Genomic DNA, 25,881 nt, shown 5'->3' with positions numbered 1-25,881 from the left:
CTCCGCGCATCGCAGGTAAGAATGAGCCGCAGTGTGAGCAATGCAATCCGTTGCCCAAACTAAAAGCTCAAAAATCTTGGTTGGATCGAGTCTCCCCTCAACTCAGGCTCCCAGCAGCACGTTTCATACACTCGAGCAGGTTACTCCTCATGCAAGCCAGGTAACCTGTCGAAACAAGAAGCCACTTTTTGTCCTCTCCATCATCTGCCATGCCGAGCATCGACCATCCCTCCTATGGTGAAGCCAGCCTAGCCTCATGAAACGGTCTTCTTGACCTCGTTGACGGCTCCGCCAACTTTGTCCTTTGCTTGCTCGGCTAACGATGAGGCCTGGTCCTCGAGCTTGGCCTTTTCAGCGCGGATCTTGGCCCATTTATCTTGTCCACCCATACTAATAGGGAAAAAGATGTCAGGTCAGCATACTGAAATCCTTCCCAGTAATTGGGGATATAAATACGACCAAAAAGTATAGCACCATCGTCCCAGCGGAAAAGCTTATCAGGGTTTGAAGATATGCTCGACAACACCGACAATGCTTGCGACAGACAGGGAAAAAATGATCGAAAGTGTAAGGGATTACTTACTACCAGTAGTCGTACCACCGGTACATCTGAGTTAACTGAGCGTTGAAGTTGACAAAATGGCAGCCAAATAGAAGATAGTTCTTGGGTGTCACAGCCAACGCATATCGCATGAACGTCGCCGAGTAGACCGTCAAAGCTGCTGTGAATGTGCCGGAGATACTGTAATCCAATCACCCATGGTCAGTCTCTTTTCGGCATACAAGAACGTGGGAAGTCGGTCGAAATGTGTATGGATGTCCGGTCGCAGAGAAGCACGCAATCGCTGTCAACAGTGTCCATATCGACAGGGTGCGACGTCAAGGGTCCAGTCATGAGACTGCGCTCGAGTCATGGGCTGTTTGTAGGAACGTACATCTCAGGGTCTTTCTGTGTGTCCAGAACGGCAGCTACGGGGATACCGAAGTTGGAGGCCGGGCCCCAGAAATCTGTATCGTAGTAGTCACTGTCAGCAGGGTTCCAGAGCCTCAATTTTATTCCATCTCCTGCTCGATGTATTCCAACGGTATAGTATATCCTTCTGCCGCCGCAGTCGGACTAGTTCATTCTTGAGACGCCATATCCATTCGCCGGCGGGCATACTCCGTCCGGAGTGATAAAAACTAAATACAGCAGCGCCGGGGCAGGGTAAACGTACGTGTCGAACAGAAGTAGTCGAGGACTTTGTTGGAGCGAATCTTCGCATTGATAGCTTTGATTGTCGCGGCCATGCTGACGGACAAGACTGGACGTGAGCGAACGAAGAGGCTGGACGGAACGCCGGGAGGAATTTGACAAGGGAGTGAAAACACGGGAGAGGTCGTTGTAATCCCTGAATCAAGTTGAGTTCGTTCAATCGCAAGCAGATTGAAGACGACGGACAAGAGTTGTAGTAATCAGTCATAACCGATTGCTCTTCGGACATTGCGCCTTTCAATCTCCGCACCGGCACAAGTAATCACAGTCACGTGCAAAGACCTGTTCCACTATCAAGCGACATCGGCGCGGAGAAAGGTTTCCCCGCGCATCAGGCTGAACTTGAACTTTAATGCTTTGTCAGGCTCCACCTGATTTCATGCCGACTATAAAAAGAACTGGAACCGTACAGATATACCATGTTACAATATTGTATGGAATTCACAAGTAAGAATGAGTCATTAGACTGCTCTCGTATTGAGGCGCCTTTCACTCGGGTAACCAAACGCTGTCCCTGTCAGCCTTGCTATGGTAATCTTCAAGGTTGCCCCTGAGCAACGACTTGAGCCTGGAAACGAATCTGGAAACACAAATCATCCACAGCCCGCAGGTTAATCTCTTCCTTTGGCGTGCTTTTCAGCCGCTCGAGGATTGCCTGGAGGGAAGAGATCACCCCGGATCCAGCTTCTCCTTTATCCACATCCTCCCGGGAGGATGTATCGACTGCTGCTTCGGCAGATGGCTCCACATCCGTCACATCTTCATGTTCAGGTATAGGCGCCTGTTCGCCTTTGTCGTCTTGTTCTTCCCCAACTACGTTCTGGGGTTCGTCCAAAGTGGCCTCAGCGAATGTTTGCTCAATATTCTTCTCTTCCTTAGCAGGGACTTCTCCAGAATTGGTAGTGTCCACAAGGACATTGACTTCAGACGTTGATTCTGACTGTGATTGTGAGTGCGACTGTTCCTGTGACTGAGAATTGCGAGGGTACTTCCTGGGTCTTCCGCGGCGACGCTTGGGAGGCTGATCTGGCTCCTTCGGAGCTGCTCCGGTCTCTTGTGCAAAGTCACGGACTGCCACAGGCTCTATCATCTCCGGCGCAATAACCTCAATCGTGTCCAGCATCTCACTCATCTGACTCCCCATCACCGATGATACGTCCGACTCCAGCGACACTGAGGATCGTTGCGACGAGAACCTGGACTTTTTCCTCTTGCTGGACGAGGACACATGATTGTTCGCCTTTCGTTTGCGGGAACTACGCGTGGACCGTTTGCATGGCTGCGGGTCGTCCCTTTCCTCCAGAGGCTGAATGTCCATGAGTTCATCAGAATCCGGACCAGCAGTCTCTTCCACTGTCTGACTGAGGTGTCGATCGAGGTCCTGAGAAAGCTGTGACGCGATGAGGATATCGATCTCGTCACTGTCGACCTTGGGTTCACCTGTTTCGGCCTGCTGGTCATCAGACGCCATCTCGTTGCATGTCATTGTTTCCTGCACAGTAGACGGAGCGAAGTCGGCTTCCGGAGTATCAGAAGGTGCATTGATCTGCTCCATAATGTCATCACAATGCCCATCGTGACCGGCTTGCATTCCATCGTTCTCCATTACAGGAGCAGCCGGTTTCGCAGGAAGAACTTTTTCCATCTTCTCAGCAGTAGGCTCTTCTGCTACCGCCGTAGTTGACTGTGCATCGGCCTGCAGGATCGCAAGGTCAATCTCATTGCCAGCATCTTCAGTGGGCCTTTGGGGTGGAGATGATGTGATCTCTAGCCTACCATCATCCTTGCCACGGTTATCCAAAATGGATGGTGGCGACGAGGGTACTTCTATATCCGTGATCTGTTTAGTGGAATGTCGAGCGCGAGGTGTTGGGGATGCCACGATTTCCGGCTCTCCTTGGTCATGGTTCGTAGGCAAAGTAGGTGTGGATGGCCGTTCGACAAGAGATGCTGCTTTTCGGGCAAATTCGCAATCGCTTTGGCTTTGTGACTTGCTGTGGTGCCTGGGACCAGATCTCAGGTCTGGAAACACCACAGCCGGTTCTGACCGTTGCCTTTCCCGGACTTCCTTCTGATGGGCAGTCAAGAATTGTGATTCTGGTTCGTCACGCGATGGAGGCGATGAGGCGATTGCCACGAACTGCACCTGAGAATCATCATGGCGCGACCGGGATCTCGAGACTGGTCTTTCAGGGCTCGAGTTCACGTCCTCAGCGACTTCATTTTCCATGTGCTGGCTGCCTTGACCGCCTTGTGCTGGCGAGACATCAGACTCTTCATCAGCGTCCTGGGGCTCCACCGCTAGACGCTTGCCTGAAACAGGAGCCGTGGAATGTTCAACAAGCAACCCAGGAGTATCGGCGATCTTAGGTGGACGATCTGTAATTTGTTCATGAGCGAGAACTTCATCTTCAGCGAGATTATGGAGTTTGCGGAGGACTTCACACAAACGAGATGCCGCGGGGCGCTGCTCATATTGATTGACACGGTAGATCAAGCCCTTGACAGTATCCTTCACCATGTGAATATGCGGGCTTTCCACAAGGGCTGTAAAGAGTGAGTCAAGCGGTTGGACTGATTCGGGAGGTACTTTGGCGAGTGTTTTGACCGTGGTATTGATGAATCGTTGATAAGGCTTGCCGGGAGCGATTTCTTCCCAGTGATAAAAGATGCCTGCTTCGTCTTTCAGCAACATTGTCATTGCCATGTTCAACAAAGTCAAGCTCTCCGTCAGGAGGTGGGCCGGTGCATGCTGTAGCACATGATCCAGTGTTCTGATACCCTCAGCAACAATATGCAGCACGTGCAGAGAATTTCCTGCACCTGATTGCGCATCTGATTGCCAGTCTTGGATTATCACGGAATTCAACAACTCCAGACACTTCTGATATTGCGATAGACGCGTTTGTACTGTATTTCTTGCAGGTTGCAGGTGAGACCGCATCTCACCATTTTCCTGAACCTGTTTCCAGCTTGAAAGGATAGCGTCGAACACTTCCCGCAAAACAGGAGTGTTGCAGAAGGAAACACTGCCACTCTCAATACTCGTCAGGATGAGCATATGATCGAGCTCGTGAACAGCAAGTCGGGTCAATTGTCGTGTCTGTGGGCTGCTGAGGGATTGTCCACTCTCAACATTGTCGACACCAGAATCATTCCATAGCTGCGCAAGAAAATTAAGAACGCTGGTAACAGCATTCTTGGTGTCTAGAGAAGGCTTGACCTCTTTGCTACACGACTCTCCGATAGCCTTGAGGAAATGCGACCACGCGATTGCAATATACGCTCTGTCGGATTCACCAGAGGCTCCCCAAGAGCTGTATCGAAGAAGCACTCGAAACATATCGATGATCGCATTGCTTCTTGATCTGATCCACTTGCAGTCGATAGTGGGAAGCTCTTCTGGTTCGATTGGGGTGTTTTCAAGAGCACGGTTCTCTTTCCAGACTTTTGTACTCTTGTTTGCGTTCCACAGAAGTGCTATGAAGATCCTGCATGCAAGATCGGTGTTCGCACTGTTCTTTTCAAAAAGCGAGCTCTTCATGACTTTGACGACGTACTCGTTCCACACTCGGCTGTACTGTTTGTGCGAGGCTGCCGGTCGAAAGGCATAGTATAGCAAATTGCAATAACTTGACACGGCTGTGGATCGTGAACTCTTGACGGTTTTATCGGTGCCTTGCCGCTCTAGTTGGGCTATCAGAGGCTTCGCAAGCATTGCCATTAGAGGGTCGGACGCTTCATGCGGTCGTACCACATAAATGAAACGGTTCCATGCCATGTTGGCTTGCTGTCGAACTGCGGAATCGCTGGAATTAAAGCACTTTTGAATGACTTTCAACCAATCTTTCAACTCGACCCAGTTTTCAATCCGAGCCTCGGGGCCATTGCTCAGCAGGAGCACGACAGCCCAAATCTGAGGAACTTGTGGGGCTTCCTCTTTGGAGGCCACCATCTTTTCGAGCCTTCGACACATGGCCAGGTTGAAGGTCTTATTAGCTTCCAACTCCCGCCCGAGAACTGATCGGACAGCGGACGAAATAGACGACGACGCTGGGAAAGCAGAGCATGATTTGACTCCCAGCAACATGGCCTTGGTCCTGATATCTTTCATGGAGCTTGTCATGGCCGTCAACATCTCTTCGACCCAAAGGCATGCTTTTGCTTTCATGATGGGTCTTGCTTGGTCCAGCAGTTTTTGGTACACCAACAGCCTTTCCGAAATCGCTCCATTGCCCCTCACATGGTCCGTAAGAGATTTCAAGGCTTCCAATAGTCGCCCAACACGGTTGTTGGTTGTGACAAGACCTGGACGGAAATCTTGTGTTGCCAAAAGATGCAGATAGTGGATGATGACGCTCTTTGGAGCAGTGTGCTCGGAAATGACCTGGATCGACCGGTCGAGAATGAAGGTCCGATACTCATCAGATAGTAAAGCGGCGTAGTCTTGTTTCCATACAAAAATGACCAGCACCTTCAAAGCCTGGGTCATGACATTGGTGTCGGCAATTTGTGGCTCATCAGGCTTGACTTGTCTCATGAGGTCTCGCTTGATGTACTTGAGGATGGTATTGAGCTTATTCTTCAAAGTGGCCTCCTCAGGTACCTCGTCGTATTCTCTGATGACAGCAGCCAGTGTCTGGTACGCGTCCACGGATATGGACCTATCGTCTTGGGCAAGTTGTTGAGTGATGCTCTCCATCATTTCTCCTACCGACCGCTGCCCGTCCTGCTCTTCAGAGACTGGTTGTGGCATTTTGTCCTCTACCACGGCAGGTTTAAGGATTGACTTCAGGGACGGATGGCATTCCGAAGAAGGAACGATCGATTTCCGTCGTAAGATACTGGACGGAGGTTGGCTGGCTGACGATGGTTGATGAGTGTTTGTCCAGGGGGAAAATTCGACGCGTTTTCGTGTTCGCGTGCCTGAGGAGCCGGGAAAAGATGCTGGGGATCTTGAGTTGTCCGGATCTTTGGGAAGACACGGTTTCCGGCGAGACGAGGTTGAGGGTGGACTTGGAGGAAGAACTCCAGGAACAGACATGTTCGCTGGAGGAGTGGAAGAGACTAGATCAGCAAGGTGATGGCTACCATTTAACGAGAGAGAAAGGAGGGTAAAAGGTTGTCGAGGCTGCCCGCAGTCTCCTTTGACCCTTAGATAGAGGAGAAATATCCATGAGCAAATAACTTGCAGTGGGAGGCAGTCTTGAATGGAATATAGCAAATGATGAATGCCGCGACCAGCCACTCAACGCGTCTCGCAAACGCGTTCACGGGCTTCAAGTTCACGTTCCCTGAAAATGAGGCGCCGGCCCGCCTTTCCACCGGCCACTAAACCCATTGAAACTCTCGTCCCACTTGCCGCCCGCATCTGACAGGTGTGGAAAAGCGGTTGACTGACTGCTGGATTTATGTTTCATCTGGCATTGAAAGCCCACGCTAGGACCCAAAATCTCGAGTCAGACACCACTGCTTTCTGCCACTTTCTGTGCATTACCGCATACTTGAAGTTCCTGGCCCTGATTCTCAGGATCGAACAACTTCAAGGCTTTAGATCAAGGACTTTGTGAATCCTTCTCAGGATATAACTGTCGTTGAGTCTATTTTGCGTTTTGCTTGTTCAGTCGCTATCCGTCACTTTGCGAGACAAGTACAGCTTCTCCCATGCCAGACCAAGCCCAACGGAACGAGGCCGGAACATTGCTCAGTACGCTTAAAGATGATTTAGAAGCGCAGAAGCTTGATCAAGCGCAGCTGGAGGCGTCCCTCACCAAGCTCAAGATTTTGGGGCGAGATGCGAGCAATGTCTCTGACATCTATGATGAGGATGGCGTGAAAGTTTTGGGAAGCTATGCCTTTGGAGACCATCCTCCTAGTGTTCATCAAGAGGCAATGAGATGCATTGCGAATGCTCTCCTCTTGCTCCCCCAGACACGCAGCTTTGCGCTCCAAGCCCACCTCGACCGGCAAGCAACTGATGCTTTGCGAACAGCGGACGTGGATGAAGAGTTTCTCCTATCCCGCATCCTGTTCCTGCTAACATTGGATCCCAAAATTGACCTAAAGACGTTAATCTCCGAGCATGACCTGGCGAAGAGCATCGTCAAGCACCTGACACGCCATGCTGAAGAAGTCGAAAAGGCAAAAGGCCAGATCAATCAGCCAGCTGCATTGGCACTCCAGGAAACCCTCAAGCTGCTGTTCAGCGCCACCAGTGCGCAAACGGATCAGCTATCGGAGTTTAATCCAGCTGTTGTTGAAGTGTTGCGATTACTCAACGATATGCCTATCCCGTCACCACCTCTACAGCCGCCCATCAATCTTCTTGTGAACGCATTGGCAAACATGGAGTTTGATGAGGATGCAATGGCACGCACACCGGGCATTGAGTCGGGGGTAGAGAAACTGATCACTATACTTGAACAGGCCATTGCGAAACACCCTACTGCTGAATTGGATATAGTTGGTGTTCCGTTGCTGACAGTCTTGAGGAAGATCAACGAGAAAGGCAGCCCCGAACTGCGAAAGACATTGAAGGCACGCCTTCTTCCAGACGATAAGGAGAGGGATCAACCTCTGGGAAAGTCAGGCTCTTTGCCATCAAAATTACTTCAACTGACAACATCTTCCGGTCTGCTCAAGCTGACCGAAGCAATATCTGGACTAATGTTCGAATTGTCCGACAAAGATGCCAACGAATATGTCAAGAATGTCGGTTACGGATACGCTGCAGGGTATCTTATGACCCACGATATCCCAGTCCCAGAAAGTGCAAAGAAGACTCAGCAATCAGGCGAATCCTCAGGCAGCGTCCCCATCAACCCTATCACCGGCCAGCGGATAGATATGGAGCCGGAGATCGAATTGCCGAAGATGACACGAGAAGAAAAGGAGCGAGAGGCGGAACGCCTGTTTGTGCTCTTCGAACGGCTGAAGACGACAGGGGTTGTGGACGTCAAGAATCCTGTGCAACAGGCGATGGAGGCGGGTCGCATTGAAGAGCTGAGTGACTCAGACACGGATGCAAGTGATTGAGTCATCTGCTCCATGTCCTTCCATAGCCATGTCTGCACCATTCTCTCCTGTTGATATACCTTGGTAGCGATAATACGATTGTTTTGTTGGCCAAGAAAAGATATGTGACAGCGCCCTCCAATGTTCGTTCGTAATCAGGCCGACCGCGGTTGGCTGGCACCTGGCTGGGGTTCAAGTGATGGTGCCACCCGGAAGCGCAAGATTAACGGGTTGTCCTCTTTGGCGGGGATTTGTCCGCTCCGGCTAAAAACAGCCCAGCTGATAGGTGACAAGCAGCCCCTAAGAATGTCGCACAGGCGTGCCACGCTGTGCTGCTGGTTCCTGCATCAGTCCCCCGGAGTGCCATTTTCGGGGTCCAAAGCTTAACAAGCCCCTAGAAAGTTGCAGTGGCCCAGACTGCTCCTTCAACTCGACTGCGCGCCCGCTCCACTTCCAGGTTGCCAGTTGCCCATCACCAGATCTGCGAATTTTCGAGGCTGCGTCCATTGAATCCAACCTCGTCTGTCCATACCTTAATATTCTCCCTTTACCTCGTGAAGCGCGTTGAAAGGCGCAACGCGCCACGGGCTCTCTCACCTCCTAATACCGCATCACGCCCCATCCTTACATTACAGTGCGATCATGAACGGGATCAGTCAAGTCAATGGCATCAATGGCCACTCCACCGACGGCAGCTCACGCCCACCAAAAGTGGCGCGCAAGTCGTCCTCACCAATGGCGCCGGCATTCATGGTTTCTGCGCCTGGCAAGGTGATTGTGTTTGGCGAACATGCTGTGGTGCATGGCAAAGCAGCCATGGCTGCGTCGATTTCACTGCGATCTTACCTCCTCGTTACGACTCTCTCCAAATCTCACCGAACGATCACGCTCGTATTTCCCGATGTTGGGCTGGATCATACATGGAACATTGACGACCTCCCTTGGCACGTCTTCACCAGCAAGCTGGCGTCGAAGCCTCGATACTATGATATGGTCACGTCGCTGGATCCCGAACTTGTCCAGGCCATGCAACCTCACATCGACACAGTGTCGACCCACCTGACCGGCGAGAAGAGAAAGATACATCAACACGCGGCGTCGTCTTTCCTGTACCTGTTCCTCAGTTTAAGTTCTCCCACTGCTCCGGCCTGTATCTACACCCTTCGCTCGACACTTCCTATTGGCGCCGGACTTGGATCCAGCGCCAGCATCTGCGTTTGCATAAGTGCCGCCCTACTCAAACAGATTCACGTTCTCTCAGGACCTCACCAGGACCAACCGGAGGAAGAAGTGGAACTGCAACTCGAAAGGATAAACAGGTGGGCGTTTGTTGGTGAACTATGTATACACGGCAATCCCAGCGGAGTTGACAACACTGTTTCTACTCGTGGCAGGGCCGTGCTTTTCAAAAGAGAGGATTATACGAAGCCGCCGGATTCCCGGCCACTGAAGGAGTTTCCTGAGTTGCCTTTATTGTTGATAAATACAAAACAACCTCGCTCCACGGCTGCAGAAGTGGCAAAGGTTGCAGCCCTGAAGAAAAAGTATCCTGCTGTCACCGAGGCCACATTGGACGGCATTGACGAGGTCACCATGGCGGCGCATTCATTGATCACCTCAGAGAACTTCGATCCGTCTTCAGAAGAAAATCTGGAGCATCTCGGAGATTTGTTTCGCATAAATCATGGTCTTCTAGTGTCTCTTGGGGTCTCCCACCCCCGGCTCGAGCATATCCGGGAAATGGTGGACTATGCCGGCATTGGCTGGACAAAGCTAACAGGTGCTGGAGGTGGCGGATGCGCCATTACGCTGCTCAAACGGGATGTGGATGAAAAAGTCCTCCGTGAATTGCAACAAAAGTTTGAAGCTGCTGGGTTTGAAGAGCACAAGACCACGCTTGGAGGCAGTGGAGTGGGGATTTTATATCCTGCAGTGTTGCACAACGGGACTGATGAAGAAGGAGGCGAGGAGATTGATCAACAAAAGTTCCTCAATGCTAAAGGCCCAGAAGACATCGAAGCCTTGGTTGGGGTCGGTCTTCTTGAAAGAAGGCCGGAATGGAAATTTTGGCAGTGAAGACTGGGTATTTGGGACTTTTTGGCTGATTATTTATGTATTACGAGCGTGGCGCATGGCAATATCATCACATGATGGGGCTGTATTGGACACGGAAAATGGTTAGGAGTGTAATAACCTTATCAAGGATCACGACAGACAACTTGCCACGCGAGGCTCGAGGCTGTAAGAGAAGGCTGCGGCATGACTAATCATAGAGTCTCACGTGCAAGGGGCCTTCCGACCAGACGTGTTTAGGTAATCAACTGTAATCAACTTTAACGTCCCCCATTAGGGCCTCTTCCTATTGTTCTCTCATTCCAGTCCAACTCGACTGATTTCCCAGCGAGTTTCTGCGCTCATTCCGCTTTGACCTTCTTGTCCTTGACTTTGGCGGCTTCAGAGGGATGGACAGATGATGCCGGCCTGACGTGACTTTTGCTTGTACTTTATACGGCCATTGACAAGCCCGTGAGCTCATGGTTAAGGTATTGTGAGCATACTCGAAGAATGACAAGTCTGTGACCTGAAGGACGAGGGGGTGTGCAACTTGCTACGGCGAGGAATAGAAAGACTGGTTTATCTATTGTTGGTCCAGCCGCAAAAAAGTCATCATGGTGGACACCCAACCCAAGGCAGCGGCCCCGGGCCGACCAAAGACGAAATCAACCAAACGAAGAGACCCAATCTACGCCGTCTCACCACAATGGAAGGACGTCACGCCGATTCCATTAGTGGATGGACCGCCAGGCCAGAAGGACGCAGGGCCAGCACTTGCCACTATCGCCTATTCACCACGATACAGCGAAGCCATGTCTTATCTGAGAGCAGTAATGGCAGTGAACGAATTCAGTCGCCGCACTCTCGATCTGACTGAAGACATTATCTCCATGAACCCGGCCCATTACACGGTATGGTTGTACCGGGCGGAGATTTTACAGGCTCTTTGGCAAAGCGAAGGTATCAAGACCGAGGACGGCGTGATGACGGAATTGGAGTGGTTGGAGGGGATTAGTGAGCGGAATTTGAAGAATTATCAGATATGGTGAGTGAGCCATCTTAACCCATCTTATGCTATCGAATCGGGGGACCATTCTATCTGTCAAACGGTGTCGTCTACTTCCTAGGTGTTCATTGTATTCGCAGTCCTTGGCTGGCTGGCGGGATACCTCTCTAGTATGCTCCGTTTGGTCTTCTGATGTTTTACTGAAGCTCCGACTCGATTTCCACAGGCACCACCGCCAACTCCTCGTCTCCCTCCTGCCGCATCTTCCACCCACCGAGACCTCATTCCTCACACACATCCTATCATTCGACTCGAAAAACTACCACGTCTGGACGTACCGCCAATGGCTATGCCGACGGTTTCCAGACCCACTACTCACGACCGACATAGAACTACAAGCCGTCGACGCACTGATCCAGCAAGACGTTCGGAACAATTCGGCCTGGAATCATCGATATTTCGTATGTTTTGGCGCCGACGAACTGCGCGCCATTGAGTCCCAAGGCGGCAACCGGAAGGAGATCCTGGGTCGTGGAGGGAGTCTAGTGGTGGACGAAGACGTCGTCGAGCGCGAAATCAATTATGCCAAAGACCATATTGCCTGGGCGCCGCAGAACCCTAGTCCCTGGAATTATCTGAAGGGTGTCCTAAAGAGAGCGGGCATTTCGATGCTGGACATGCAGGTGTTTTGTGAGAGGTTTGTTGGTGGTAGGAATGCAGATCTCATGGCTGAGAATGGAACGGTCAGGAGTAGTCATGCTATTGACTGGTTGGCTGAGATTTACCGTTTGGATGGGAATGTTGAGCGTAGTAAGGAGTGTTTAAGGGCTTTGGGGGAAAAGTGGGATCCTGTTAGGAGGAAGTATTGGGAGTACAGGGCGAAGCAGTTGGATCGCGATGAGGAATAAGATGAAGACCAAGGTCATGGTCAGGGTCAAACTTGAAGTGCTCCAAAAACTGAAGTATGAGTGTTTGGAGTCAGAGCAGGGATCAAGGGCTCGACAGGCTCGGAGTATCTCACTCCTTGAGTCAGGCAGGCATGGTCAGGACCAGGGTCAAACTTGAAATGCTCATCATCAATAGACTGAAGCATGGGTGTTTGCAGTCAGAGGAGGATCCAAGCTCTGTGAGAGAGCGGCGGGCGGTCGGTCAATTCTCCTGTAGGTACGAACAAGCAGACCTCCCTGAGGCGCTGAAAGCGAACGATGGCTATGACTAGATGCGCTGAGTACTTCCTGCCGATCGTCTGGGATATGGGTGCAGGTCGCACTCCCTTGTAGGGTGTTGAGAAGTCAAGTCTGGAAAATCGACCCAGCCTTCAATGTGGTAAAGTCAAGTCCGGTGTTCAGCGACGTGTTAGGTTCGGCAAAAAGCCATCGGCAATATGCCCATTAGCAGAGATATCGTGGTTGGTTGGCGCTCGCCCGAAGTTCTAGCTACGGCTACGGCTACGGCTATATGGATGTCAGCCGAATCCAAATGGTCACATCTCCACTTTGTCTCCGGCAAGATTAGTGTACTGTGAAAAGAGGAAGGTCGACACCGAACAACATCTCCAGATGATATGGCACAGATATGTGGTATGTTTGGTCGGTTATATGCTTTCGGAGCCTCGCCGTAGTCCGCCCTCAGGCCGCAGAGTATTGGATGAGTTCGGGGGTTACCTGCCAAACACACCAACAGGTTGTACAGTAATTAGTAGCAGATAGATCGCAACAAGTCAGTACAAATGGATCTCGGCTGTGGGGTACAGTACACACGGCTACTTCAGGGAGTAGCCTCCTTTACGTTATATACCCTGTGCTCCTGTTGGAAATCCTAAAGCCTTTCCTCTCCATTTAAGTTCTCACTCTACACATTCCTTTTACCTACTCTTACTAGTAGTCTAGCCCCCTGTGGTCCAGTCACGCCATCCAGAGAGCCAAATAGTATCCCAAGCCCCTGTGGTCCTGTGCCGAACATAAAACAAACCCAAAAATGGCCGGCTCTTCATCAACAGGAATCAAAATGACGAAACGGCTGGTGACGGCCACGCGCCAATGGAGCAACACTGGCATCCACAACAACATTCACATCCAGCGGCGGTTCGCATCGACACGACCGACATTCAACTGGGAAGACCCGCTTGCCGCACAGAGTCTGCTGACCGAAGAAGAAATCGGGATCCAAGACACGGCCCGCTCCTACTGCCAGGACAAACTGCTGCCGCGAGTACTGGACGCGTATCGAATTGAAGACTACGACCGCGAGATTCTGCGGGAGATGGGCGAGCTAGGCCTCCTCGGCGCAACCATCAAGGGATACGGATGCGCGGGAGTCAGCAGTGTTGCGTCTGGCCTGATTACGCGTGAAGTCGAGCGTGTGGATTCCGGATACAGGTCCGGCATGTCGGTCCAAAGTTCGCTAGTGATGGGCCCAATCGAGCAATTCGGCAATGCGGAGCAGAAGGATCGATGGCTGGAGAAGCTGGGCCAGGGGAAACTGGTCGGATGTTTCGGCTTGACTGAGCCCAACCACGGCTCGGATCCGGGGTCGATGGAAACCACTGCCAAACAGCACCCGACTAAGGAAGGATACTATGTGCTCTCGGGGGCAAAGACGTGGATCACCAACTCGCCGATTGCGGACTTGTTGCTGGTCTGGGCCAAACTGGATGGTGTCATTAAGGGGTTTGTGATTGAGCGCGACGCCTGCCCGCCTGGTACGCTTGAAACGCCCGCACTCAAGAACAAGACTGGTCTGCGTGCCTCTATCACCGGCATGATCCAGCTTGACAACTGTCCTGTTCCGAAGGAAAATATGTTGGAAAGCGTCTCAGGCCTCAAGGGCCCGTTTAGTTGTTTGAACTCCGCCAGATATGGTATTGCTTGGGGTGTCATGGGCGCCTTGGAAGATTGTATCGATCGTGCCAGGACCTACTCGCTCGAGCGCAACCAATTCAAACAGCCCCTTGCGAGGTTCCAGCTCATCCAGAAGAAGTTGGCTGATGCTACGACGGATGTCGCTTACGGTATCCTTGCCGCCCATCAGGTGGGTCGCTTGAAGGATGCCGAGGCCGATGCTGCGCACCAGGCGACTCCTGAAATGATCTCTTTGATCAAGAGACAGAACTGTGATCGTGCTCTGGTCCACGCAAGGACTTTGCAGGAGATCTTTGGTGGAAATGCCGTCAGTGACGAATACCACATCGGCCGCCATGTCGCCAACCTCTTCGTCACTCAGACCTATGAAGGTCAGAGTGATATCCATGCTCTTATTCTTGGAAGGGCAATCACTGGCGTGCAAGCCTTTGTTTGAGGAGGACATCGGTGCTTCCGTTTCTGCATAGGGCTTGCATCACTGCCCGCAGTTTGAGCGTTTGGTGTCAATTTGTGCTGGTGTTCAGGATCATTCTGACCTCTTGTCATTATTTATGAGGGCAGGTCTGCAGGTATGGGTGGTTGTCGCCATTGAGACATGTCGAATTGATAATCCGATGGTTCAAGAGACGTTGGCATCATGAAGTAATTGTCCGGATCTAAAAAGCGATCATATAGTTGGGTCTGTAAACTCATGTCAAGCTGTCTTTGTTGGGCGGCAGTCTGGAAATTGTGGATGGCCGGACCCATTTCAAATGTGTTTTGCAGGGCATAGTATTCTGGAGTCGAAATGATGTTTTCAAGTCCTGCATTCGTATCCATCATGCCTTCCGCCGACAACTGGCTTGTTGACTCAACCGTCCCGGAGGCATTCTTATCCACTGCACCCGTCCTCCTGATTCCTGCTTGGAGAAATTCAAAGATACGAAGGCCCCAAAAAGCAGGATCCCAACAATCCCGGACTTCATTTAGAACTATCTGGCAGTTGTCAAGTGCTGCTTGCCCTAGTTGAGCGATGAGAGGCGAAGATCTGCGAATTAGCCTGAAGAAAACGACCCCGGCCACAAAGAAAGCGGGAAACACTTCCTGCGGCATCGAATGGGCCATTGACTTTGTCATTAACGTCAGTGCTGTGGATGAGATCGTCTGAGCTGCTGACTCTGCGATCTCGCATGTTGTAGAGCCTGAATCCAAACGTGGTGTACTATCGTCTGTGGAGGCATCTTGACGGGCGAGGTAAATGTAGATCATGTGGTGGTGAAACAGGATTTTGAGGCTTTCGGCAAACATTGACGTCGAAGGGCCAGTGTCAGACCAGTTGATTGCAGGAGGCAGCTCGCTTCGCCATTGATCAAGCATTTCGTGTAGACTCTGGCGAGTGGACGAAAACCCTTGGTTGAACTGCGCGTTGATGATGTGACGGAGGATCAGTGACAGTTTCGCAAGTTGGATTTGGTAGAGGATGGAAAGACGAGTTTCATCAGCAACATCATCCTGACCTTGTTCAGAACTGAAGTCTTCTATGGTCAACATTGGGGTGTCACAATGTCCCATGTTGACTCTGAACGGCCGACCCAAGAGAGTACCACAATAGGCGTCACGAACAGCGATGGCCCACCACATCCTCCTCAACAAGCCCTTGTCTCGAAGAGATGATGATGAAATCATCGAGCGATGAATGCCGAGAGACTCTGCAATTGTTACAGCAACGCCTACCCACGAGCATGGATTCCAATAGCTCTTCATGTCGGGGCCCCAGAATGTCAAAATAATGATGGCTTGTAACAGCACGACGCTATTGGTCTCATATCCGACATCATAAAGAATCTTAGCCTTGTCGTAGAAGAAACGCCGCGCGCTCTGGCGAGTTTTGAATCCGGCACTCTTGAGAACACTTAGGTCGCAGTAAGCGGCGCCAATCAGACAGGCAGCATGCAATAAGATCCACGGGATGGTGCCAGCTTGATACTGTTCCAGGAACTCTGCCTTGTTGACAATCGAATACAAAGGGTAAAAACTGCCGATGAATGCGTCAATCAAGGCGCGCAGGCATTCAGCATTAGGGGCATTGAAGGCTCCCTTGGCTTGAAGATAAGCAACGTCCGCTGCGTGTAGGTGTGACGGATGAGCCGATTCCTGCCGGGACGTTGTTGCTTCCCCATCGTTCAACGCACGCCGTTGTGGCCTCAGCCCGTCTCGTTTCTCGGGCAGGAATTCTTTGAGAGCGAACGTCAGGGGAGAGGAATCTCCTAGGAGGACAAACCCATGTTTCCCCACGAGGCCTTCTGCTTCTCGACCTTGCTGCTTGAGAAAGTTCTCGAACATCACAACTAAGGAGTTACTCCTTGTGCCTTCGCCATCCCCAGTACTATCGGACGGAAGATTGCCTGGGGCTTGAGTTGGTATTGGAACGATCGAACTTGCAGGAGCGACATTTGGCTCGGGCGGGTTGGAATTGTTTGTGGCATCCCCTGCAATAGAAGACTCGCGTGAAAGCGGCGCACTTGTTTGGTCGTGTGCTGGAGCCTCGGATGGTGTACAAGTGTTTAATTTCGATCGGTCACGAGCATATGTCCCTCGACGAGAGGTGATAAAAGCACATCCTTCAATGCCGTCGACCCTGCATCTGGTGCAAGGCAATCCTACCCTGGCCGCATCACACTTCACCTTCCTGGCGTTGCATCGTTGACATGCCTTGACCGCTCTTTTCCGAGCAGCCAGCTTTTCGCCGACATGATCTGGCATGATTCATGAAGGCGGCGTCCAAAGAGAGTTCAATGTGGAATGAGTCGCTCGCAGCCGAAAATGCACATTACCGATGCTGCCGAGAGCGCGGGGATTATCGCTTATATAAGCCCGGACGATAAGTAGCCGAAGGATCACGTGCGCGTACTCGATGTCAACGGCCTACCACTCAATGTTAACGAACTGGTATCATTTGAACTCTTTTAAGATCTAATTGATGGAGGAATCTGCAGGAAGAATCAAGTCCCACCCTTTTGGTATTCCGCGACGATATCATGATGTGGCAATAAACCCAATGTCCAACCTCCAGGTAAGCCCAATGCGGCCAGATCGAGGAAACCCACGACACTCTAGTGATGGAACAGACGAGTACTTTGCTCAATGAACGTGATACCCAGATTCTCTGCCGTATCAAAAACAGCGCCATCATTTTGGGAACCAGTAGGCGCAGCAATGTACTTCACGCCGCTCCTGGCCGCCCGGTATACGTTGTCAACGAATGGGAACTGCTAAGAGTCAGTAGCTGGTACAGCGTAGTAACGTGATCTCCCTCAGGGAGAAATAGTCGGAGTATCACTTACAAAGGCATCACTTGAGACAGCGACCTCACTCAATTTCGACAGCCATTCTCTTCTCTCTTCTGGAGTGAACGGCTTTGGAACATGTCCTTCGGCAAAGCTGCGCTCATAGTCTTTGGTCTCGAACTCGCTCTGTGGCGGCACCTGACCGGAACATAGCATGTCAATGGCATTAGACTTCTCCGGTCTCTTGACTCCTTTAGCCCACTCGATAGAAAGAGTGCGCTCGTGGAACCTCATCCACCAATTGTCGGCTTTGTCGCCGGCCAAGCGCGTGCAGTGGATGCGGCTTTGCTGACCAGCACCCAGGCCAATGACCTGTCCATTCAGAGCATAGCAAACAGAGTTGGACTGGGTGTATTTGACGGCAATGGTTGCCACAGTGAGGTCACGCAACGCAGACTCAGACCGTTTAGGGGAGTTCTTCGGGCGGATGACGGAGTTGAAGGTCTCGGTGGGCGAGATCTTAACGTCGTTGCGCCCTTGCGTGAGTGTAACGCCATAGACTGTTCGGGACTCTTGAGAAGGAGGTTCATACTCCGGGTCCATTTGCAGAACGAGGTACTTGCCAGCCTTTTTCTTCTTGAGGATCTCCAAAGCCTCAGGCTCGTACCCAGGCGCAATAACACCATCGGACACTTCTCGAGAGATGATCTTCGCTGTGGGAACATCACAGATATCAGAAAGCGCGATGGCATCACCGAAACTGGACATGCGGTCCGCACCGCGTGCTCTGGCGTACGCCTGGGCGAGAGCGGAACTTTCAATTCCAGCAATATCATCCACCATGTACACCTTACGTTCGGTCTCATTCAGCGGTACGCCAATGGCGGCACCAGCGGGCGAAACGTGTTTGAAGCTGGCAGCTGCTGGCAGACCAAGTGCTTCTTTGAGCTCCTTGACAAGTGGCCAAGCATTCAAACAATCAAGCAGATTGATGTATCCCGGAGATCCACCCAGAACCTTGAAGGGAAGATTCCGATGGCGCACAAAAGCAGCAGCTGGCTTTTGATGAGGGTTGGCGCCGTAGCGTAGCGAGAGCTGTTGGACTCCGTTCCCAGCATATTGCTTGCGGAAGAAGTCTGCGATGGCGGCATCGTAGTCGGCGGTGTGCTCAAAAGCCTTGAGAGCGTATCTCTGGCGAGTTTCCACAGGGATGTCGCCCTTTTCAAGCTCTTGCAAGAAATTAGGGTAGTCCTGGGGATCGCTGAGGATGGTGACACGTGAATGGTTTTTAGCGGCAGCTCTGATCAGGGTGACACCGCCGATGTCAATCTCCTCCACGGCTTCCGGGATGGTGACGTTGACCTTGGCAACAGTGTCCTTGAATGGGTACAGATTGCACACCACATAATCCACCTTGTTGATATTTTGGTCGGCCAGGTCTTTCTCGTCTGAGGCGAGGTTCCGTGCCAAGATACCAGCGTGCACTGCTGGGTGAAGAGTCTTGACACGGCCAGAGAGCATCTCGGGTGCTTTAGTGATTGCCGATACATCCCTGCAATAACTTCAGTAACTGATACAAACAGTTAACCCCCTGGTACGCGTGCATACTCGACATCGAAGCCAGCCTCTCGGATCAATTTTGCCGTGCCGCCAGACGCTAAAAGTCGGACATTTTGCTTGATCAGGCCTTTGGCGAGATCAAGAAGCCCAGTCTTGTCATAGACGGACAGGATGGCTAGGACGCACGTAAGCCGACTCTGCTATCATCCAATACGTAGAGGACTGTGGTCAGCATGACATACCAATTTTCTGGGAGGCCATGGTGGAATCTGGTTCGAAGTCTGCGGCACCAAGGTTTATACTTGACACAGAGAGATGGCAAAATAGCTCGGAAGAGCAAGGGGTGTTATGGTCGGGTTAACAGGTTAAGTAAGCAGCCCTCATCCAGCGAATTGCCCTGTCTGGTTCACAACAAAAGTTGAGGTACAAAAAATGTCGACACTTCGGGTTGAGGCTTGATAGGCGTGATTGGGTTTTGGTTTTGGTGGGGGACTCGGAGGAGGAGCCGCGCAAAATCCTCAAGTGAGACCGAGCTACGGAGAAAGGATAATCCGTCCGTCCGCACTGTCCGCATCGACATGCTAAGAGCCGGGGCTAGCGAGTTAGTACCAAGCTTAACTGCGCGGGGCTAGCCTACAGCAGTTTAGGCAGCTTAAGCTCGATGATTGGATGTCTGCGACACTGCGAGCAGAAGACGAAATGCGGCGGACAGCCTTGCAGCAACTGAAGAACAAGGGCCCGCTACTGTCGACGATGCAGTTCCGCCTGGTGTCAGGGGCAGTCCAGCAAACAGGTGCCATTGCGACATCAGATGAGAGGCTAGGATGTCGCCGTTCCAGGAGATCGTTTGAGGTCTCAAGAGTGTAGAGAAGGGTCTCTCAGCCTGCGTTTGCTGTGACACGTCCAGAGAGTAGTTCTGCGGCGTAGAGCAGTGACCCTCGTCTGCGCCTTGCAGAGTGATATCTTCCGTACCAACGTTGTCAGCGCTCGCGAACCACAGTGTCACATGTGTCTCGGCTACCTTTAGAGCTACCATCAGATATCAGAGTTATTATCTCACTATGGAGACTCGACGATCGGCCCGGGCCTAGCCTGATGGACTAAACATCCAAATCCAACTTGAACTCGAACTGGCACTGCACATCACTACTGCGTTCAATCGAGATCTCGTAACGCTCTCCGGTAGAACCTCACTTTTGACTCACTTATCTTTCACTTCCAACTTGAACACACCCGACTCTCCTTCACTGCTGGCCCGGTTCGATGCCTTATTGGTGGATCCCCGGATCGACCTATTGTCCCTCCTTAGAACCTCAAGTGTATTGTTCCTGTTTCGGAAGCACTTCTTCATTCACGGAACCTGCGCCAATCATCCGATGACTTCTGCCTGCTCGTATTTTGATGCTTCAAGTTTCCGAACCACCGTCTCCTCCTCTTTGCTTCCTCTCTCCTCTCTCTCTTTCATTCCACTTTCTCGGTCGATACCTGATCTGTAATAACCACCATCATGCCTCCAACAAAGTTTATCGATCTTACTGTCATCGGCAAGACCGTTTATACTGAGCGAGACGGCTTCCTCGTGCCGCTGGGTACTGAACGGACCAACATGTCTTCGAATGCGCCGAAGAGAATTCGCCTGCTTCCGCACCGCAATCGCCAACATGTCCTGCGCAAAATCCCTCAGCCTCGAAGCATGGCGACTTCCTCGGTTCAGGTCCAACCTCAGACGTCATCCACACAAAGCACATCTCCTGCCAAACCATTTCCCTTTCTCGACTTACCGGGAGAGCTCAAAAACAAGATATATGATCTTGTCATCCCAACAACTCGAGTGGTCGTTACTGGCAGTCACCCTAAGAAAGACCTCGAGACGCTGAAATGGATGTTTCCCAACAAGGAGCACAAAACGCGAGTTCGCCTGTTGGGAGAGGTCACAGGAGACACGGAACGAGCCTCCATGGCCCTTCTCTTGACTTGCCGACAAATGAATGAGGAAGTCGTGACTTTTATCTATTCCCGAACCACCTTCTGTTTCGACCGCATGGTTGTCCTCAACAAATTCCTGAACGTCATTCCTGGTGCGGCAGCCAAGAGCATTGGCAAGTTGGAGATCACTCACGTCGGATACGGCGAACCACAGTGGATCCGAGACCGCGAATGGAAACTGCGACATGACGAGAAGTGGGCAAAGACCTTGAAGCGTATCCAGCAGGAGATGACAAGCCTTACGACTCTGGTCTTGGACTTGACCCTATTCGACTGGCCGTGCCGCCTGGAGATTGACGAGAGCTGGGCCAAACCTCTGCTTGATCTTGCAGAAGACGGACTTGAACGTGTCAACGTGAAGCTGGTGCATGACCGCTTCGATCCCAACATGGCCGCGGCAACTGCGAAGGAACTGGAGAACAAGATGATGTCGACCGACGGCAAGCAGAAGAAATTGCGTGAGGCCGAGGCAAAGGCAGCAATGGAGAAGAAACAAAGGGAGGCGGCTCGAACAAAGGCCCTCAGATCGTTGAAGATCCGAATGCCACTGGGCGACAAGACCATGGCGAAAAACGTTCTGGCCAAGAAGGTTGTCAAAACACAGGGTCTGGAGCAGTTCGCTAAGGCTGAGCCTGGTGTGGCATATTGTGGATGACGAAGATGGACTCACTTCGGGCGTGACACAGGCGAGCAGGATAGACCACGAGGGCATAGTCCTAGAGGACCTGAGCCTTGGATGTGGCAAAGGTCTAGCATGATTAGGCCTGAAAGCATACGATACGTGCTACCGGCCATGGCGCAATGGTTACTCAACCGCACAATAGCATCAAGAGAGCTTCTGCACAAGCAGAAGATCATATGACAATGCAAGCACTTGTAACGTTGGCATACTTTAAACTTCCTCGTAGCAATACCGCAGTGGTTCATGACACCGAAGATAGAAAACTTGACCTGAAAATGATAGAGCCACCTGCATGGCGGTGTTGTACAGGATGTGGAGATGTCAATCTGCAAGGGATACAGAGGGTTCCAAAAATAGCTGAAGAGACTCGGAAAGCTGGGGGAACGAGGGGCAAAGATGGATATTGGTACCAGGCGAAGCGGGCGGGTGGCTGTCGTTGTGCAGCGGCCCGTCGAAATCTCACCCATTGCAGGTAAAGACCTTGACGGCTAAGGAAGCTTTAACAATGGACTGGTTTGGGGCGGCACGAGGACTGGACTCCCTAGACCTCTTGCCGGCATACTTAAGGTGTTGGTACCTAGGTAGGCACTGTACAGGTATCTACGGGACAACCTGTACTGCTCCCACTGCGCTTTCGTGATTGCTGTTTCCAGACCTCATCTCAACGGTCTCGCCTCTTCCGCCAGTGGAAACAGTTGCGTGTGTTCCTGGCGCTGTCCAGTACCGGTACCTCGTACTCCGTTGTAGCTAGCAGAATCCAAGCTGGGGGCCAAGTTCAAATTGTTAGCTGGCGACTACTGCGAATCTCATGCAGGTGCCTTGGTGTGATAGAGCGTCCTTTGCGCTCTGATTTGTGCGAACTGGTTCTGGTCGGGCGCGTATAGACATGAAGTGTTCCAATCACAGGCGTCCCTCCCACTTTGTCACCCGCCGAGGCCACAGTCAGAGGCTGTAGGGGTCCCTATAGGTGCCTGTTGGTCCCTGTGGGTGTCTGTCCGCCGTTGAATCCATGTCGCTGCATCTTTTGCGCATCCTCCATCTTCCGCTTCCTTTCTGCAACCTCTCGTTTCTCAGCTTCAATCCTCCTCCAGCCGCCCGTCTTGACCCTCCATCACGAGATGGACCCTTTGTCTTGTGCAAGCGCCCGGTAAGTCTCCATCTGGCAGATCAGGTCCAGATGCTCAATCCAACGATGGATCGTACTGGTCTACTCCAATGCTGAGGCTTGCCTCAATTGTATTCATCTACTACTACTACCACTGCCCCGGCCTCACCGACTTGCTCTGTCTTCTACCTCTCTTTCCTCTACTTCACTGCATGTGTTCGCTTTCCAGCTCGCGCAGGCTTCGCTGAGTCTTCATTTTCGTCTTTGAGCATTTCGCAATCGTCCTTGGTGACACGAGAACCATCTGCACCGCCCCTTGGCTCCCCCTCCTGTGAGGCCTGTATCCTGCACTGGTAGCCTGAACCCAAAAGCCAGAGACCGTTCTGTCGACCTCTGGGCGCCTATTGCCACAAGACTTGTTCCACGCCCCTTCTGAGCACCAAGACCACTCCCCCGATCCCCAGGTCCGCTGCACATACCTCCGTAGGGCGATTCAATTTCTCAGGCGCCCAATAGTCAAACCACATCTTCTGAAGCCCCCTCATCAGAAGACACACAGGCGGCTAGCAATTAGTCGACCTTCCTCCCTCATCTCTGCTGTTTTCACTATATTCATCTGCTCATCATCGACATCTGGATGAGCAAGAGCTGGTTCTCAACAGTGCGACAAACTCTGCGAGCATAAGGTTATACCTATCGCCACTATTATACGCCCAGGTGGCAGTCCTTTGTTGGTCTCACGTCAGCTTCGGCCACTTCACTTTGGCCCCCGAACTTTCTTTGGAGGTTCCCGGTGGCACCGCGGGCGCCCAAGTCTACACCGCAATAAGAAAGTCAAGTTCCGAGCAATGGCACCATCCAACTTCGAACCGGTCTCGCCTATTGATCTTACAGCGGACTCGCGCCGGTATCGCACTGCCGATCTCGACGAGAAAGCAGATATCAAAGCAACGACACGATCCCTCCGAACAAACTCGACGGCTTCCAGCACTCGGTCTGGAAACCAGGTGCGGAGGGCACGCTTCGCTGAGGCGACGTCCGTCCTGTCGCCCGCATCAGGACCTGGTGAGCATCAGTCACCATTTGCGGACCCGAAAATGGACGACAGCAGCAGTGGAGGTCCCAAACCATCAGATGTGGGATTCGGGTACATTTCAGACAGTCAACCCATCGAGCAACATGCCACGATACGGGGAGATCCCAATGGTTTGGCCGGTGCGCCGCTGAAGTCAGCCTTGAAGACTCCCGGGACCGCTAGTCGAATGTTGAATCCTTTGAGTCCGACTTTCCGCGAAGAGCAAATGCTCGAGAAGGAAGAAGAGAAGACAGAAGTTCAACAGGCGAAGGATCTTGTAAGTTGCGGCATACTATTTCGACCAAGACGGGGCTGTACTGACATTATGCTCTAGAAAGTGAAGAAGAGAGTCCGAATCGCGAAAATGGTTCTCCGCGGCGTCAATTTCTCTTGCTCGCTCATCGTCCTCGCCATGCTCAGCACAGTGTTGACCATTTTCCACGCAACCAAATCCCTTCCACCACGCAACAATCTACCAGCATGGGCGCCGAAGCAGCAAACATGGCCACAGATAGTGGTACTGAGCATCGCCTGTGTTTCACTGCTATTTTCCATCATCGTCATCCTAGCCTACTGCCGTGGTGGACATAGACGGGCCGAGAAAGTCGCTGTCTACTACACCATGTTCGCAGTAGGGTGGTTCATGTTCAGCATTGTCATGTGGGTTGTGGGAGCGGGCATTTTACACGGCAGCAAAGCCAGCGGAGGCGGAACCGATCTCTGGGGTTGGAGCTGCAAGGACAACAAGCGCCGCCAGTTGTTTCAAGATGACGTGCACTATGCTCTTGTTTGTCGTCTGCAAGACTGGAGTCTAATCTGCTGCATCATCGAAGTCGTGGTCGAGGTGATTGTCATCGCCATCTACGGAATCGTCTTCTACCGATTCTGGTCCAAGAACCGACTGCGCAAATCCATGGATGCTCGCGACCGAGCTCGCACAGACTTGTACCTTGCCCAACTGCGTACTCAATCGGCACCCAACACTCCTGGCTTTGCTCAGACTCCTAGAACCCCAGGCTTCCCAACGACGCAGAAATCCATGGTGGACTCTTCGTATCCTGAGATCGAACGTGGACCGTTGTCGTCACCAACGCAGTATGCTGCTGTCTCGCCGCATTCTAACACCACGGCTTCGCCTTTCAAACTTCAAGCTCCACCTATCCGGGTTCAGCACGCTTCGCCCAGGCAGTCTGGCTCCGAAGGGTTTGAGAGGTCAAGGGCAGGTGCCACTTCACCGCCTCAGCCGCCCATGTCCCCGCCCCCGGAGGAGAGGGTGCATGAGCATGTCACCGCCGCTCCGGGCGAGCAGACTTATGAGTCTGTCCCGATCCCAGGCGCGTATGCACCACATTCAAACGCGCCAGCACCTGGACAGGCGTTTTAGTTGAAGAAGGTGAAGCCGAGGAGGAAGGGCAAACTGGGAACATCACGTCCAAGATCCTGAATGGTGTATCAAAGCCCAGTATGAGCGGGCCGGATTCTGCAGTGTTTGGCGTTCGAGTTGGTAGTAATAGGTGGGGAGAGAGGGAGAGCAGATACTAGTATGGGGGAAGAGGTTCCAAACGTTGACTTATTTTACTCATTCCAAGAATCAAAACGCCGCCGCCGCCGCCGCCGCAGTGAGATATGCCAGTGCGGTTCTTGCGTGTCTACGGGTCTGCATGTGACTATTGGTACCCAATGTATCTACCATCAAAGTCCAAGCCAACTTACTACAGTATGTCTATCTACATTTCATTACCGGATCATTGCATGTATCCATCCATTATTCTTCTCTTCTCTGGACAGAGCTACAAACAGAAACGATTACTGGTCGAATATATTCTATCACTCTTTTCTTGCTGCCCTCCACTCCCCGCCGCGAGAGATAGACATTCAACCAGACCCAATCTTTTCATCGGACTGGGGAAAGAAGTATACACTGTACATCAATTCAAATGGATTAAGTACCTTAGTCATAGTTATAGCCGTGGCAGCAGCATTAGCAGTATAGTGACAACAGCAATGCCAGCCACA

The 25,881-nt window shown here is 51.9% G+C and overlaps 10 protein-coding genes across 10 annotated transcripts; 6 read left to right on the top strand and 4 right to left on the bottom strand.

Moving 5' to 3' along the window:
• Positions 1 to 254: 254 nt before the first annotated feature.
• On the bottom strand, positions 255 to 1,290 carry HMPREF1120_00349 (small nuclear ribonucleoprotein B and B'; the record flags this gene model as incomplete). The annotated part of the gene is made up of 4 exons (XM_009154345.1): positions 255 to 390; positions 584 to 742; positions 936 to 1,008; positions 1,218 to 1,290. 4 exons carry the CDS (start codon positions 1,288 to 1,290, stop codon positions 255 to 257), a joined length of 441 nt encoding a protein of 146 aa, XP_009152593.1.
• Positions 1,291 to 1,793: 503 nt separating this feature from the next.
• On the bottom strand, positions 1,794 to 6,299 carry HMPREF1120_00348 (RAP1-interacting factor 1; the record flags this gene model as incomplete). The annotated part of the gene is made up of 1 exon (XM_009154344.1): positions 1,794 to 6,299. The coding sequence occupies one exon, from the start codon at positions 6,297 to 6,299 to the stop codon at positions 1,794 to 1,796; it is 4,506 nt and encodes a 1,501-aa protein (XP_009152592.1).
• Positions 6,300 to 6,919: 620 nt separating this feature from the next.
• Positions 6,920 to 8,290, top strand: HMPREF1120_00347 (uncharacterized protein; the record flags this gene model as incomplete). Its single annotated transcript, XM_009154343.1, has 1 exon — positions 6,920 to 8,290. One exon carries the CDS (start codon positions 6,920 to 6,922, stop codon positions 8,288 to 8,290), a length of 1,371 nt encoding a protein of 456 aa, XP_009152591.1.
• A 621-nt stretch (positions 8,291 to 8,911) lies between these two features.
• HMPREF1120_00346 (mevalonate kinase) lies at positions 8,912 to 10,345 on the top strand (the record flags this gene model as incomplete). Its single annotated transcript, XM_009154342.1, has 1 exon — positions 8,912 to 10,345. The coding sequence occupies one exon, from the start codon at positions 8,912 to 8,914 to the stop codon at positions 10,343 to 10,345; it is 1,434 nt and encodes a 477-aa protein (XP_009152590.1).
• A 593-nt stretch (positions 10,346 to 10,938) lies between these two features.
• On the top strand, positions 10,939 to 12,238 carry HMPREF1120_00345 (uncharacterized protein; the record flags this gene model as incomplete). The annotated part of the gene is made up of 2 exons (XM_009154341.1): positions 10,939 to 11,369; positions 11,557 to 12,238. 2 exons carry the CDS (start codon positions 10,939 to 10,941, stop codon positions 12,236 to 12,238), a joined length of 1,113 nt encoding a protein of 370 aa, XP_009152589.1.
• Positions 12,239 to 12,917: 679 nt separating this feature from the next.
• HMPREF1120_00344 (glutaryl-CoA dehydrogenase) lies at positions 12,918 to 15,054 on the top strand. The gene has a single exon (XM_009154340.1). The coding sequence runs from the start codon at positions 13,308 to 13,310 to the stop codon at positions 14,625 to 14,627; it is 1,320 nt and encodes a 439-aa protein (XP_009152588.1). The 5' UTR covers positions 12,918 to 13,307; the 3' UTR covers positions 14,628 to 15,054.
• On the bottom strand, positions 14,741 to 16,933 carry HMPREF1120_00343 (transcriptional regulatory protein AMDR; the record flags this gene model as incomplete). The annotated part of the gene is made up of 1 exon (XM_009154339.1): positions 14,741 to 16,933. One exon carries the CDS (start codon positions 16,931 to 16,933, stop codon positions 14,741 to 14,743), a length of 2,193 nt encoding a protein of 730 aa, XP_009152587.1.
• A 350-nt stretch (positions 16,934 to 17,283) lies between these two features.
• Positions 17,284 to 19,278, bottom strand: HMPREF1120_00342 (bifunctional purine biosynthesis protein ADE17; the record flags this gene model as incomplete). Its single annotated transcript, XM_009154338.1, has 4 exons — positions 17,284 to 17,439; positions 17,515 to 19,009; positions 19,066 to 19,192; positions 19,260 to 19,278. The coding sequence occupies 4 exons, from the start codon at positions 19,276 to 19,278 to the stop codon at positions 17,284 to 17,286; spliced, it is 1,797 nt and encodes a 598-aa protein (XP_009152586.1).
• A 902-nt stretch (positions 19,279 to 20,180) lies between these two features.
• On the top strand, positions 20,181 to 21,996 carry HMPREF1120_00341 (uncharacterized protein). Its single transcript, XM_009154337.1, has one exon. The coding sequence runs from the start codon at positions 20,525 to 20,527 to the stop codon at positions 21,656 to 21,658; it is 1,134 nt and encodes a 377-aa protein (XP_009152585.1). The 5' UTR covers positions 20,181 to 20,524; the 3' UTR covers positions 21,659 to 21,996.
• A 710-nt stretch (positions 21,997 to 22,706) lies between these two features.
• HMPREF1120_00340 (uncharacterized protein) lies at positions 22,707 to 25,695 on the top strand. Its single transcript, XM_009154336.1, has 2 exons — positions 22,707 to 24,142; positions 24,200 to 25,695. The coding sequence occupies exons 1-2, from the start codon at positions 23,639 to 23,641 to the stop codon at positions 25,247 to 25,249; spliced, it is 1,554 nt and encodes a 517-aa protein (XP_009152584.1). The 5' UTR covers positions 22,707 to 23,638; the 3' UTR covers positions 25,250 to 25,695.
• The last annotated feature ends 186 nt before the right edge of the window (positions 25,696 to 25,881 follow it).

This window comes from Exophiala dermatitidis (genome assembly GCF_000230625.1).
Source record: "Exophiala dermatitidis NIH/UT8656 unplaced genomic scaffold supercont1.1, whole genome shotgun sequence".
NCBI classification, from domain to species: Eukaryota; Fungi; Ascomycota; class Eurotiomycetes; order Chaetothyriales; family Herpotrichiellaceae; genus Exophiala; species Exophiala dermatitidis.
The sequence above is the reverse complement of the archived record's forward strand: the minus strand, read 5'-3'. Positions and strand labels throughout refer to the sequence as shown.